Source organism: Dreissena polymorpha, chromosome 13, assembly GCF_020536995.1.
Source record: "Dreissena polymorpha isolate Duluth1 chromosome 13, UMN_Dpol_1.0, whole genome shotgun sequence".
Classification (NCBI taxonomy): Eukaryota; Metazoa; Mollusca; class Bivalvia; order Myida; family Dreissenidae; genus Dreissena; species Dreissena polymorpha.
The window spans coordinates 43919626-43935862 of NC_068367.1; the positions used below are offsets into that span (position 1 = coordinate 43919626).

At 35.0% G+C, this 16237-nt stretch overlaps 1 protein-coding gene across 1 annotated transcript; it reads right to left on the minus strand.

Moving 5' to 3' along the window:
• Positions 1-7056: 7056 nt before the first annotated feature.
• On the minus strand, positions 7057-8061 carry LOC127854623 (uncharacterized protein K02A2.6-like). Its single transcript, XM_052389687.1, has one exon. It carries the CDS (start codon positions 8059-8061, stop codon positions 7057-7059), a length of 1005 nt encoding a protein of 334 aa, XP_052245647.1.
• Positions 8062-16237: the final 8176 nt, after the last annotated feature.

Genomic DNA, 16237 nt, shown 5'->3' on the forward strand with positions numbered 1-16237 from the left:
TTGACAATGATTAGAGGATTTCAAAATTATTATTATTTGTTAAATTATAAATATTATAATATAATAGTAAACATATAATATAACTTTAATTAAGATCTCTTGCAAGTAAAAACCAGACATTTTTACATGCATTGTTAAAGTAGGCTAAATCAACAATTTGAAAGGTCAAAGATACGATACTCTAGATGAATAAATCTGTTACTCAGCAATGTGTATTTAACAAGGTATCCAAGTTGATAAAACGGTCAAAAGTACTGCCGCGGGAATTCTAATCTTGTTAAGATATCTCTTAAATCCATTGAACTGCGCGAGTACCGACGATTACAATAATATCTTATCATCACCAGACTGCCGCGAGTATCCCAATCTTATTTAATTATCTGTTTTATCCATTGAACTATGCGATGAATACTATTACAATAATACTTTATTATCACCAGGAGTAGTCGATTAGGATGTCTGAAAGGGATATCCGATAAATGGGCAAACACGTGAATAATTTGGTTACACAATTCCGGGGGAATGTCATTTTTGAACAATACTTTAGCGGGCAGCCAATCGGCGAGTAACAAGTATTAAGAGAACTCTTTGACCAAGCCAAGACTGGAATTCACATATGGCGTTGTTGTTGAATATTTCATTCCACATTGTTATATGGATAAATTGACATTAATGAAAATTGACGGACTTGCCCTATTCGAAATGTAGCAATATGTAGTTAATGCGAGTCACATCATTGTGGCAATATGCGCATCACGTGTAATAGAACGATTAGTTACACACTATTAAATAAAGTGCAATGAACTTTGTTTGTCAATGTATGCTCTCCACGACCAATAAGCGATTATGTGATTTGATTAAGTTCCAGTACCCAATTCCAAGCAGGATCTTGACCCTGGCTTAATATTCCCTTACGTTCGAATACTTATCACCAAGTTGGGTAATCGAGTTGCCTTGATATTCGCTAATTTCACAACAAACAAAACCCACTCTGACTCGGTGTTCTCGATAGTTCGAAACCTCAGTTACTTACAAGGTACTCGTTCCTGACTTGAGTTTCGATAACGTCCGAAGACTCACCATCTAGCTGGTTTTTTTTCTCTGGTTCAATATTCTCAATATTTCGAATACTCTATACCTAGCTGGGTTTTCGCCCTGGTACGTTATTTGCTTTATTTTGTCTAGCAAATACCAAGCTAGGTATTAAACTTTGAATCGGTTTTGATCTTTTAATACCAAATTCCAGCCAATTACATGCCTTTCGTTTCGACATTTTAGGATTAATGATATTAAATTGAAGTCATAAAGTACACAATGTGCTTACAAACGTATCAAACGTGTCATAATTAAATAGCTTGTTAATATTAATAATGCAATTAAAGAAAAGTTATACATTTAATACATGTCAATAGTTGTGTTACCTAAAAACGATTGCTATTCACTATTTTCAAATCAAATAAGACGCATACAGAATTATAACATTTATCTTTAATTGAACACATTTAATAACAAATCTTGTTAAATATTAACTGTATTGTTAACACATTATTTATAAAACCTGTTCGCAATGTGCTTATTGCTCTTTTTTTTTTAATGTGTCAATTTGCCTTTTACGAAAATATTATGTTGTAATAATATTAACAAGCAGGACGCTTGCATGGCATAAAACAACTATATTATAAATGTTAAGCGAGCTTCACACTGAGTTCTAATCGATCAAACCGCGAATGATAGGAACAAACAGGAGTTTCGTAGTTGATTGGCTTTCTTGTTTGACTCGTCGGACGGTTGGTTAAACGATGTCGCTGAAATAAAACAAGTATGTAATGGACGAACTCTCCAGAGCATATATAGTTTAAGACCCTTTATAACTTATATAAAGGAAAAACCATTCAGAAGTAGTTTAATCGAAGAACCGTTCGGAACTAATATTGGACAATAACAAATACGTTTATAGATGAATATCTTTAATAACTTACAAAAGGAGAACACCCTCCCGACTTTATATTATTGAGTCAACCAGGAGTTATGATGTCTGCAGAATTTATAAGAGGGAAGAATCTTGAAGAACCTAACAGGTGAATAACCTACATAATTTATGTAAGTATAGAAAAAAACATGACTTTTGTAAGTTAATACTTACACTTATTTGAGGGGAGATATGAGTGAAAATACCTGAATAACGTATATTAATTAAGAAACATGCAGAACTAACCATCGTGAAAAAAGCACTTATATCAATACAAAAGTAACCATGGCCTAAATGGGCGAGGAGCAAACTTTGTAACAAAAATATATATGAATAAGAATGTTAGTTTTACTATGGTGCCTATGAACAGTTCTGTTCAATACAATGCATTTGTGGTCAGGGGCAAAACCACAACATTCTAATAAATAATTATTTAGAAACAGAAAGCCTATGTGATATGGTATATCTGTTCCATTTGTATATATGTCTTTTGCTAAAAGAGTCATGTCTTACATAGAACATTATGTGTTGTGATGGAACTTTCATCCCGTTTTACCTAAAGTACTCCTAAATATGCTTAACCGTGATATTCAGTTGAAAAACACGTATTAAACAAATACAAGCATCGCGTTAAGTCTTCAAAGAAAAGTCAATACCTGCTTGTTTAACAAACATAAATTGAAACTTATCCGCTCTTCCAAATAGTGAGAAATTAATGTTAAAATCCTCACGTGTTCACCAAAATCTGCGTCAATCTTTTTTTCTGTTTACAAGTGCGTTTACGTAGCTCTCTATTGACGTAACGTCAAGTTCAAAACAAAACCAATCTTTCTAAATCGGGAAAGAATTGTTTTCAAATTTGTGCACACTTCTTAAATTTGAAGATATCTTAATCCATCACAATCTCATGTGCATTCATGTCGCCCGATATGAACGTTTCTTCAATTGAGACGTCGCCGTACGGTAACGTTTATCGTACAGACAGAAAGTGACATGTATTTACCGATCACTGAGCAAACATATATATAAAAATAGTTAATGTAGCGGTAATAATTCTTTACACTGACAAACACAAGCTAGAATAACAATGCAATGTACAAAATAAGAGGTATATCATAGTATGGTTATTGTAACTTCATACATATTACAAGAAAATACGAGTGACGCAGCGATAACAACGAAATACATGTGACCTTTTTTACTAGGGCTGCACCGAATATCCGAAATATACGAGATTCGCGGATCCAAACGAGGATTCGCGGATCTAACCGAGATTTGTTAAATCGGTTTCGAATCCGGATCTTATTTGAGTTTAACCTTTTGTTTGCGTTAATTGTTTCTTTCGCCCTAATACGTTTCGTTAAATTGTTTCTTTCTGTTTGAAAGGCTGACTGGTATGTAGCTTGTCACAATTATCGCTACTTTGTCGACAAAAACATGGTACTACACAGTCCACTTTCGTTTTCGATGGTGCAAAATGGCGCAGAAGAAAAATCGCGATGCACCTAAACAATTGAAGGCGAACAACTAACTTCGATTATAATGAGGTAGATAGTTTGTTGTGTGAGGAATTTATTGTTTCATCAACTAGTTAAAATTCTTTAAGGATGCAATCCTGGTACTCTTCTGTAGAGAGCCCATCTTTTTAAGCTGCAAAACCGGATTTCTCAGTCGGTGAATCCTCAGTTGTTTGGTTTGGGAGTGTGTATATGTATTCTGATGGCGGCTTAGTGAGTTCTTTGCCATCCGTGTTCAAAGCAATTTTACCAACGGAGCAGTACCGACTACTAAACGCATTGGTCTGCACATCTTACAAATGAACACAGAGGACGTCATACCTACGAAAGGGTGGAATATTTATCGATAAACTGTATTTATTAATAGTCTATATTATGCGTATAAAGCTACCTTAAGATATGATTTTATATTGAAATATAACTATCCAAATTATTTGATCTTTAATACAAAACACTCTATCTGATATACTGTTTCAGTGAATGATAGACATTTATTATTTACTTGCAATTTCGTTTTATGTTGTTTTCAAAACAAATAAAAAAATAAAAAATAAGGTCTGTTTAAAAAATCTTACATCCTTCAAGCTTCGGTGACCCATGAAAAGTCTTGCTTCCAACTACTGTTGAACCTACTGGCATGCTGAATCGCTTGCTTTATGGTCTCAGGATCACTGGCAAGGTCCTGGATACTTAATGCACTATCTAACAGAGGCGATTCATAATTAGTCCTGACCAAGAAACAAGGAATTGCAGATCTCCAAGACCCAAGAACTAGTCGTTTCATAGGTTTAATCATTCTGTCATTCACACAAACTTGAGAAAAATTGGTTGCAGGTATACAGCGTATTCCTTAAATATCAAGTTACCTATTGAATGTGAATAATGAAATGTTGGCGCTGTCAATTTATAGCTGCCATTGAGAAAATAGTGTTGAAACATTTTAAGAAGGCGGTAGCAATCAAATGAGACGTTCGAAACCATGTTATTGTAAATATAAATTCATTTACCTACAACCGCAACAAACATCAGTTACTGCTTATTGTTAAAGCACCGCTTAAATATTGGTAAGCAGTTAAAATAAACAAAACAAACACATTTAATATACCTTTAATTGCTATTACGAAACGTGTTCCGGTATGAACGATCGATATGGACCATTATAAGAGGGCAGTCACCATAATTAACCCCCATAGACGACCCGTGCAACGTCTAACACTTTATGCCCACAAAGATGAATAGCGCGTGCTTGTTTTGGTTGGTCAATTTCCGAATGCAGCTAACATTTGGACCATATCTTGCAAGCGCTTGTGAAATCTTCAAGCGCCGCGGCGACATGATAAGATAATCAAGCGCCTAGGGATAAATATGTATATGCGAATACAAAAGTCTATGAGCGTTTCATTCAAACATTATAATAATATATTAAAATTATATGTAATCAATTCCGCGATAACGGTACACTCATATATTAATGAAACCAAGTGAATTATTTGGTGTTTCAATGCAATGTTTTATCACAATTTATTCAAGAACATATGTAGTAAATGTATTAAGAACTCTAATCATTAAAGCATTAAATGATTTTAATATTTATTATCATTATCATTAGTTAAGGGCCTGTAATTTATGAATCAAATGCAAGAAGATGCAGCCAAGTTCACCCAGTACAGCAGTATATGACTTTTTGACGAATCAAATTATTTTCGTACAGTATGTGAACAGAATACGGACAAGAACGAATTAGTAAGTGATTTGTGAAGACGTGTTTTTGTTGTGGACGAAAACCACGATATCAACTAGGAAAATGAATTAAGTCATGTAAACGTTATACAGAGTTCTTGCAATATAGTTGACCATATAACCATAATGTGTAAGTGGCAACAACTATTTTGAATAAGCAGACCCCTGGCCACTGTTCGACTCATTGGCATTCAATTTTATCGAAAACAAAAACTCTAATTCATTTTAATTTGGGTCGAATGTTCACAAATGGATCTCTCTTTTTAATATAACTCTATGTCAGCCATTCAGATCAATGGATTCCTGTCAAAATCATTTAAAATTGAAAAAGGCTGCCGTCAGGTCGATCCGATCAGTTCTTACATGTTTATACTATGTGCCAAATTACTGGCAATCAAAATACGAAACACAAAACAAATTAAAGGAATAACAATTGAAAACATTGAATATAAAATTTCCCAATTTGCATACGGCACATCACTTTTATAAGACGGTTCTGAAATTTCTATAAATACTGCACTTGACATACTGCATATCTATGCCCTGGAATCTGGACTAAAAACAAACTATGACACACCAAACTCGTATTGATAGGCTCCAAGAAATATAGTATTATATAGTCATTGTTGGATCAATAAACAATCAAACACAGCTCGTGTGTCTTGTATTTTATTGAAGATGTTTTACAACAACGAAGACGCGCTCTCAGGAACGGTACTGTAATATATTTTCTAAATCATGAGAATAACAAAGTAGGTATAAAACCAATAATAGGTGTGATACTACTTTATGAAGTTGCGTCGACACTACATTCCTCCCTACCTTGAATAAAATCTTCTAAACCTGCTAAGAATATTTATCTTAATCAATATTCATGAGATTCTAATGAAATGTAAAAATATGCATCATTTCAGACTTCAAAATAATTAATAAAACCTAAACAAGTGTTAAACAATGTGAAATGAGTTGATTACAACTTAATGACAGACTAGGTTCAATTATTATCATAAAATTTAAGAACATGATAAACAAATTGACTAGTGTTGAGGCTAGTTTACAACAATTTAAAAGAATGCTTTGAAAGATATGCCCTTAACTTTTTACTAGAATGATTAAGCCTTCAAAAATATGTATCAAAAGACTAGTACGACAATTTCAACAATTTAGGACTAGATTACTGATACTTAAAACAATAATGAGCTAACTTATACAAAACACACATTATGTATTTTACTTCAAAACATAGTCTTTGAATTTCGGAGGCATTCCGGCAGAGCCAGAAGGGTTTCTTCTAGGGGTTGAAGGGACCGCAGGGCTCTGACTTATGGTTTGCGGAAATGGCTCAGAGATAGGTGGGGATCACATGGAGGTGGAGGTGTTTGGTTTTCATGTGATCTAGCCATTGGCTTATGTACCGGGCGAGGACTAGACAACGAGATAGGGATTTGTGGTTCAGTTACCACATCCGTCTAACTTTGTTTCTCTTCATCGGGTAGAACTACGCCTTTCACTGGTCTGAAAAATGAAGAGTTGCGTGTAAGGAAATGATCGTCGCGCTCGGCTGTGATCATACTACCACGCTTTTGAACTATAGTATATGGCTCGGGATCATAAGGAGGGGTAAGCTTGTTCAGCTTTGGCTGCTTAACCAACACATGGCTGCCAGGCTTGAAAAGGGACATAGCTGTATGCCTCTTTTTGTCCGCATACGCCTTCATGGTGTTTTTGCTAGCACCGTCATTCTCGAACATACGAGCTGAAACAGGTATGGGTTGTTCGGATTTTCGGACATCAGGAAATCCAATATTCATTTTACGGCCTGTGAGAGATTCAAATGGAGAAACCTGAGCTGGGGAATGAGGTGTAGCTCTGTAGTACATCAGTACATCTGTAGTACATATGAAGTTCAGCTTTCCTATCACGGTTGCCTGCAACAGATGCTCTGATAAACATGTTCAAAGTACCCATGAACCTTTCGACACATCCATTGGCTTCAGGCCATAAAGGAGTTATTCGCCTGTGCTTGTAACCACAGATTTCAGCAAAATCAACAAAGTCTCGACCCTGAAACGGGGGACCGTTATCTGTTTTGACCACAGTAGGGTATCCATGGCGAGCAAAGATAGACCTAAGACGGGGAATAACAGTATTCACAAAAGTAGAAAAGATAATCTCTACCTCTGGGAAACGAGAATATTCATCCATTGCAACAAGAAGGCATTGTCCCGATGGGAAAGGTCCAGCGAAATCTAGGCTTATTTGAGACCATGGCCCGGGAGGGAGAGGGGTTGGACAAATGGGTTCCCGTTTGTTAGAACCGGGATTTGACGCTTGACACTGAATACACGCCCTTACTGCCTCCTCCACCATTTTATCAATGCCAGGGAACCAAAACTTTTCCCTGATCAGTTGTTTTGTTTTGACATTACCCTGATGAGTTTGGTGAGCTATATCAACCACCCTGTTATGCAAAGATTCTGCGATAACCAGACAATGGTCTCTGAGCATTACACCATCATAGATAGAGTACTCATGCCTGAAACGTACAAACTTAATGAGATCTGGGTCACTCGACCATCTGCCTGTCTGGATCGCAATCATAACATTCTGTAAGATTCTGCTACCTCTTGTGGACTCACGCACTTCATCCAGAGACATCGATTTTGGAACGGCATGCTGGCTTACAAAAGCAACATATGCCTCAGCAGCATTATCTCTTTTTGGCTTTTCATGAGGATGCCTACTCATGAAATCAGCAGGGTTAAGCTCGTCTTTACCTGGTCTGTATTCCAGTATGAACTGGTAAGGCATCAGTCGCAGACGCCATCTTTCCATTCGAGCAGACGCATGTTTGCGGCTATTAACAATGCCCAAAAGCGGCTTATGGTCTGTGACCACCTTGAATTCGGAAGCGAAAATATACAAGTGAAAATGTTCGACCCCAAAGACAACCGCTAGCATCTATCTATCTAGTTGACTGTATCGTTGCTCTACATCGGTCAAGGCACGACTCGCATTGCATTCTACTTTTCCCTCCTGCGTTAGCATTACTGCTACATCAACAGGGGAAACATCAACGAGACTCTCTGTGGATTTCTTTTGATCAAAGTAAACCATTACTTGAGAGCTAGAAAAAGCAGATTTGAGGCTATCAAAGGAAGACTGTGCTTCTTCAGACCAGATCCAGGGTTCATTTTGTCTAGTGAGTCGCCTTAGAGGCTCTGTCATGGTGGCATAGTGAGGTTTGTATCGAGAGACATATTGGGTCATACCAAGAAATGAGCGTACCTCACCTGGGTTCTTTTGCGCCGAATGGCCAGCGATATACTTAATCTTCTCCGGATCAGCTGACTCACCCATATTGCTGAAAACATGGCCAAAGAAACAGATTTTGTTGAGTTTAGCACCAGAACTGCTAAGCCTGCCCAATGTGAGTTTGAGTGCATGATCATGGTCCGCCTGGGTCTTACCGTGGACAATGATGTCATCAGAAAGTTTCCTAGCCCCTGGAATGCCGGCTAGTAGGTCAGCAACAATTTTCTGAACAATTTCAGAGGCAGCATTGACACCAAACAAAAGACGTTTGTATCGTCTCAACCCAACATGAGTTGTGAAAGTGGTAATGTAACGACTGGACTATTCAAGCTCCAACTGATGGTAAGCATTAGAAAGATCTAACTTGCTTAAGACAGTGGAAGAGTTCAAATCAGCCATAAGGTCTTCATAGTCGGCATGGGGTGTTTCTCTCGGGAAATCGCTTCATTAGCCTCTCGCATGTCGATACAGACACGAACACCAGCAGACCTTTTGGGAACAATAACAACAGGACTTACCCAGGGTGTAGGACCACTTACGGGCTCTATGATATCAAGGTCTTCGAGACGCTTGAGCTCATTTTCAACATCTTTGCGTACATGGAAAGGGATGCGTCTATGGCGCTGTGAAACTGGAGGGACATCACAGTTGATGTGTAGTTTCACCGCTACATCTTTGATCTTTCCCATCTTCCCATCGAAGAGGGGTACTGATCTGAAATGGAACCAGAAGGAGAGACAGAGGAGAAAGCAAACTGAATCAAGTTCAGTGACTGGGCTGCTTTCGCGCCAAGGAGACAACTGGAATGCCTCGAGTCAGTATTTGCAATGACATACATCTCAATACTTACAGATTTACCATTGTATGATATTTTGCCTAAACAATAACCTTTACATGCCAATGGTATGGTAGAACCGTATGCAAAAATCAACGGTACTGGTTGTTTAAATACAGGTTTTTGATCTAATTTCTCATATACTGATTCATTAACAATGTTTACGCTTGCGCCTGTGTCAATCAAAGATTTAACATCAGTTTTGAAAATTTTAACATGTATATATGGAATATCACCATGAGAGTTTTTACTGTTAACATGAAACACAGACGAATTGTCACTAACATTTGATTTAAAGTGTTCACCATTGTTCACATCTATTAAGTTTGCCTGCTGTGATTTAGACCTACAAACGTTTTCATAGTGATTGAGTTTTTTTACAAAATCTGCATGTCTGTCTGTAAGCAGGACACACTTTGTGTTTACTGTCACGTCCACAGTTTCGGCATAGTTCACTTCCGTTGTGACCACGATTGCCACTGGAGCGTCCAGATGCGCTACGACCACGAATAGCTCCACGACCACGACTAGTGCCACGACCACGGAAAACGCCACGCCCTCGAGATCCACTGCTATAAGATATGTTCTGACCATGCAAATTGTTCATACGAGGTTGCTGAACAGCGTTTACTGATTTGGTATGCTCCATAACTGCCGCTCGTAACTCCGAAATTTCCAAAGTTCTTGCTTCCTCGATGAGTTTGTCTAGTGTAATATTGTCTCTCAAGGCTATTCTTTTAGTCCTCGACGATGTGCAGCCCTTGATTACTTGCGACAATATTTCATTATCTTTATAGTGAAACTCACATGTGTTTGCAAGAGTCCCAAGCCTGGTGTAGAATGAATCGATACTTTACCCAGCTTCCTGCTTGGCCTGTCTGAATTTATACACCTCAAAACTGAGATTACGCTTAGGCGTGAAATAGTTCTTAAGTGATTCGCACAGTTTGTTATACTCATCTGGAACTTGCACCGTTTGTTTTCCATTCATCTACGTTCCTGGTGGCACCAATGGCCTTGTCATTGTCCGAGAAGTCGTAGACCTCCTCCCCACAGTAATACAGTAACATGGCTTTATTACATTTATCATCTTTTATGTCCAGCGCACTTAACATATTGTCAAATTTGTCCATCCATTTCTTCCATCGAACACCAGCATTGTTCTTTGTCTGCCCGCCGTAAGACTGTATGACGAATGTTGGGAAATTTGGAAGATTTGTAGCCATGATCTGTACGTAGTCCGTTTACCTCGTCGCCAGATATTATATAGTCATTGTTGGATCAATAAACAATCGAACACAGCTTGTGCGTCTTGTATTTTATTTAAGATGTTATACAACAACGATAACGCGCTTTCAGGAACGGTACTGTAATATATTTTCTAAATCATGAGAATTACAATGTGGGTATAAAACCACTTATAGGTGTGACACTACTATATTAAGTTGCTTCGACACTACATATAGTACACACTCTATTAAAACTAAATACAAACTAATGTGAGGTTCAACCAATTTCAAAGTAAATCCATGTTACTCCCCCTTCTTACTCATATATGGATTGCTCTTCATAGCACAGAACTACATGTATTAAATCAAATACACAATTGTTTTCACAACTTTATTTTGGACGGTCCTTTAAAAATCAAACACAATATTTTCATCAAACCTTATGAAGAGAAAGGGATCAATATGATAGATATATACTCATTCAAAAAAGGTATGAAGCTAACATGGATGAATAAACTGGCACTATGTACGGGTAAATGCTTTGTATTAGTCTACTAATTGTTAGATGTTAAAAGCATGTTTAATATGGGTAATGCATATTTGCAAACAATTTTTTAAAAGATTAAGTAACACATTTTGGAAAGATGTTCTTAATTATTATAGCATATATGTTAATAAATTTAAGGTTTGTACATTTGAATATGTATTAACCATGCCATTATTTTTCAATGACAACTTTAAAAGTGTATTAAAGAGGAATTAGACTTGTAAGAGACATATGATGTACCTCTGTAGGGTTCAAGACCAAGAATAATATTAAGTATTACACTGGAAAGGTGCTCAACAAAATTTCTATGAAGGAGTTAAAAGAACTGTATCATATTTCATTAAAAAGTCATATTTTGCTTCTGTTTACAAGCCAAACACCACTAGAGTATTTATCTCTTCCTATTTGAATGTGATTGTTTTAAAGCAAAACCAAAATAAATCAATATATAGCACATATACATTTTATAAAGAAAAACCTACAAGTCAAAATAAATTAAATGATATATTTAATAATATTGATTGGAAGTTTACACATAACTTTGTTTTTAAAAACTCCTGAGATACATATTTACAACGCCTTAAAACTAGAATTTACACAGATTCTTGGGTACAAAACCTCTGTTATATAAAATGAAAACATAAGAAAACCTTAACTCATCTTTTCTGGGAATGTGAATACATTCAACTTATTATCAACTACATAAATTATTCAATGATTCTTAACAACATCGATTTGCCTAACATTTCTTGCCAACTTGTGCTTCTAGGAATTAGTTCTGAAAAAATGACCCTCATCAATATTTTATTTCTTGAAATGGAAAGTTATGTTTTTATTTGTAAAAAAAACATAGTAAATTCCCAACAGTACCAGGGCTTAAAGCAATTTTCAACTAGCATGGATAATTCAAAAGCACGCCATTTATCAAGACACATAATTTTACCATTGGTCAGTTGTAAGATTATTAATACAATGAACCTATTACTAAACAATTCATTGCTTTATATTGATGTGCACGGAAATGAATATTTCAACTATACACTGTGGTGTTGATTTCACATTTTTCTTTTTCTTTTTTTCAAATCTACACTTTGTTTACCGTTTACACGAAAAAACAATGATATGTGTAGTACAAATCTCCATATTATGTATAAAGATGCCTGTTTTATATAGAAAGTATAGTTGCTACTTGTATTTTCTGTGCTTTTACAAAGATATTCATTTACTATGTAAACATGCGTACGTTGTACACTGCTTATAAACTTGCATCTTGTTTATAAACTTGCAAACTAGCTATATACTAACACAACTGTATACAATTGCTAAAAACACACAATGTCTGTTAGGTATAGAGTAGGTTGACCTCGACCTACACATACCTATTGACGAGGTAAATAAAGTTTGTGTGTGTGTTGTTGTTTAATTATTTTTTTATATATATGTTAACATTTTCACTCTATGATGTCATTGTATGATATATACATAATGTACGATGTTTACACAGTGTCAATTTATGGCTCAAATTATCGAAAACTAAACAACTAAATTTGGTTCTAACTAGTAGGTACATTGATGACGTACTAAGTTTAGATAACCCATACTTTGAACAATAGATTCACAAAATCTACCCGAACGAACTAGTCTTAAATAGATTGTGTCAATCCATTACAGATGCTGCGTATTTAGACTAACGTCTTACTATTAATAATAATATTATTAAGACAAGTTTATTCGACAAACGGGACGACTTTAACTTTGAATGTAATTTTTTTTTAATGTAAATTTTCCGTTCCTAGATGATAACTTCCCTAAAGGTCCATCCTAACGTATTTACATTTCGCAGTTGGTACGTTACGCCAGAGCATGTTCATGTCTTAAAGAATGTAATAATCGTAATCGTAAATTAACGAAAAAAGTGCAAAAAACAAGTTTTTTTGAACCATAACCTACGACGTAAATTCACTAAATTTTACTTAACGAATGATGATTTAATTACAAAATATCATGTTTCTTTAAAATGGCATTTAACTAATGGAATTTCCTAGCCATCATTTTATCGAGATGTGTTGAAGCGTGTTCGCAAATTAAAATATCTTAAAGAAAATGTTCATATTAACTTTTTCACTTTAATTTACTCATTTTTATCGAAAGGATATCATGTTGACGTACTGAAATGCACATGCTTGTTGGTTTTCGATTCACTATATCTTTACTCTCTTAAAGTTTGGAATTATTAATGAAATGACCATTGTATGTGTTTGATTCTAAAAATGTTCAATAAACATAGCTAATTCGATTTTACAGTACTGCCCCTTTAATATTTTTTATTTTATTTTACAGTACAGCCCCTTAAATTATATTGGATTTTTTACGTCATCGTGTTATCGCTTTTAAATAAAGTCATTCGCTGCACTTTTACTGTTTTGGGCTACATGCATAGGTCATCGGGTTTATATTGTTAAACTTTATTAATATTTCATCTCGGACGTGCGTTTCTTGTTTGATTTATTTTAGCAGTCGCATAAACAACCAAGCTACGCAAAATATATATCTTTTACACCTATTATTGCTGCTTCTTCCTGTATTTGCACGATGGTGATCTGAAATATTAACTATATGATCCTATATTCCTAAATCTTTTTTCTTAAAGTAAGGTTTATAGTTGACACTTGTTCGGAATTCATTTCATCGTTCCTCAAAAAGTTGTTACTCTGTAACTCTGGTCTTCTTCCTACCATTGAGTAATTAAATAGTAATTTAATTGACTGCGTTTTAATTCACTTTCATTATTGTTTAATTTGAGTTCCAATGCTATGAGTTTAGAAAAATCTTCACTTATATGTATCATGAATATTGCTGGGCCAAGTGTGAGGTTGAGCGCTCTAAAATCGGTTAAAACCCACATTGCTTTGCATTGTGGGTTCAAAGGCGGTTAACTTAGCTTTATTCTTCTTTGTGTGTATGTTTTTTCGTATTGTGCTGTTTCGTACTGTTTTGACAATTGGTCACTTGCCTTAAATAAAGGACCAACTATTTTTCAATATGAGAATGCAATACTGCTCCAGCAGCTGGAGTTTTTCTTCTTTATATTAAACACACTGTCATTGTATAACCGAAAAAAAATGAAATATCGAAAATAATTGTTCACATAAAACATTGAATATAATATGGTTAGTCTAATGGTTTCAAACATGTGAGTGTAACAAAAACAAATGTGTGTCGGTGGTCAGTACATGTATAAGTATATACGAGTACTATTTAATGTAAATTAATCATGTAAGCAGATGAATGCATGTTGTAAATAAAATATTATCATCTTTGGATTTTTAATTGGTATTGACTTTCTCTGTTTATGTGTTGTCACTGCAAGTTCTATCTTGATGTGTATGTTTCCACTTGTATTTATCAAGAGCTCAATCAAAATCAATAAATACAAACGCACGTTTTTTGTGTTGTTTTTTACGTAAAAATTCAATCATTATTCAACCTAATTTTAAAAAAAACTTTCGCAATACATTTCTATGATTGTGATTTTTTTCAATCTAGGTTACGCATATAAGCCACAAAAATTATTCTTATGCTGAAAATACTTTATTGTATAAAACGGTGTCTCAGTTATCAAATTTCATACAGTCATTACGGTTGGATTGCTATTGAAAAATGCGGTCATTCGAGTAATGAATGTGTCGGAGTTTTATGTGTTTGACTTAGTTTTTTTAATATATTTTACTACAGATACTATGCTGATATTTGTGTAACAAGTAAGGCCAGACTATCTTATACATTTATGGAGCAACCTACTTCCATGAGACGTATTGAATTTATAATAAATGATTCTAAACTTACAGCATATTACTCGCTTTACACATGTCTGCGCTGAAACAAAATGTATGCAAGATATTTTATACTAAACCGAATCATTTTCCCGTAATAAAATGCAACTACTTGGTTACCGTGATCAGCGGACCATCTGCCACTCTGCTAACCTGCACTACAGTCTACACTTCCAACACATGTCTCGGTGAAGGGGCAATGTCAATAACTATAAAGCAATCTAACATATAAAACCGACACATTCGCTTCTTAATAAGGCTACCCATGTTTAATTTCGCATCCACTGCCTTTGCATGTGAGTTTTATTAATTGGAATCATACCCAACGTGATGGATTTTTGTCGGGTAATCCGGTTTTCTCCACACACATATAGCGAGCAATATCCCAAATTAAAAATATTCAGTGAAAACAACAACCCATGAACTAGCAATTAAAAATGTTCAAGAACTAATCCAAAATATTCAATTTCCAAGTAAGGTATTCGGAAGTGCTGAGGCACACTCAATGCCCTTACAAATTCAGCCTAAGATGATGAAGAATCGCATTACATCTATATATACAAGGCATTACATCTATTTATACAAGGCATTACATCTATATATACAAGGCATTACATCTATATATACAAGCGCTTTTAATTCCATATCAATATTTGATTCCATATAATAACGATCGTTTAAGACAGCGAACTGTTATTGTGAATATTAGGATTGTAACAAACACATTTTATCAGTACCAGTTATTGATAAAATGTTTTTACAAAAACGAATATAATTGTTCACAGAAAATTAGATATAGCTATTGGGTATAGAATATTTTGTTTTTAAATAAATGAACAGCATTCGTTCTACAATTTATTGTATAATTATATATTATAAATCAAATGTGAAACTTCGTAAGGCGAGTAACACAATTTCAATTTATTTGCTTTATCAAAAAAATCTGTGCCAAGTTTAAGATGAGTGCTTGTCGGTTTTGGACCTCATTTGGCATTTATGGTATTGATCGTTCAAAGGTGAATCATGTTTAAGTTATTGGTATATGTTCACGGCATCTAATTTATTTCCTGTATCTAAAAATATGGCAATTTTACACTTGCCTCAATTAAAAGACCTTGTAATGATTATACAAATGATCTACTAATGATGAAACTTTGCTGTTGTTGTTTTTGCTTCAGTTGTTTCTGTGTGCAGGTAACAACTCTAGTTAAGAGTCAAAAACGCTGTTGCTGAAGAAAAATCGAACAACTAA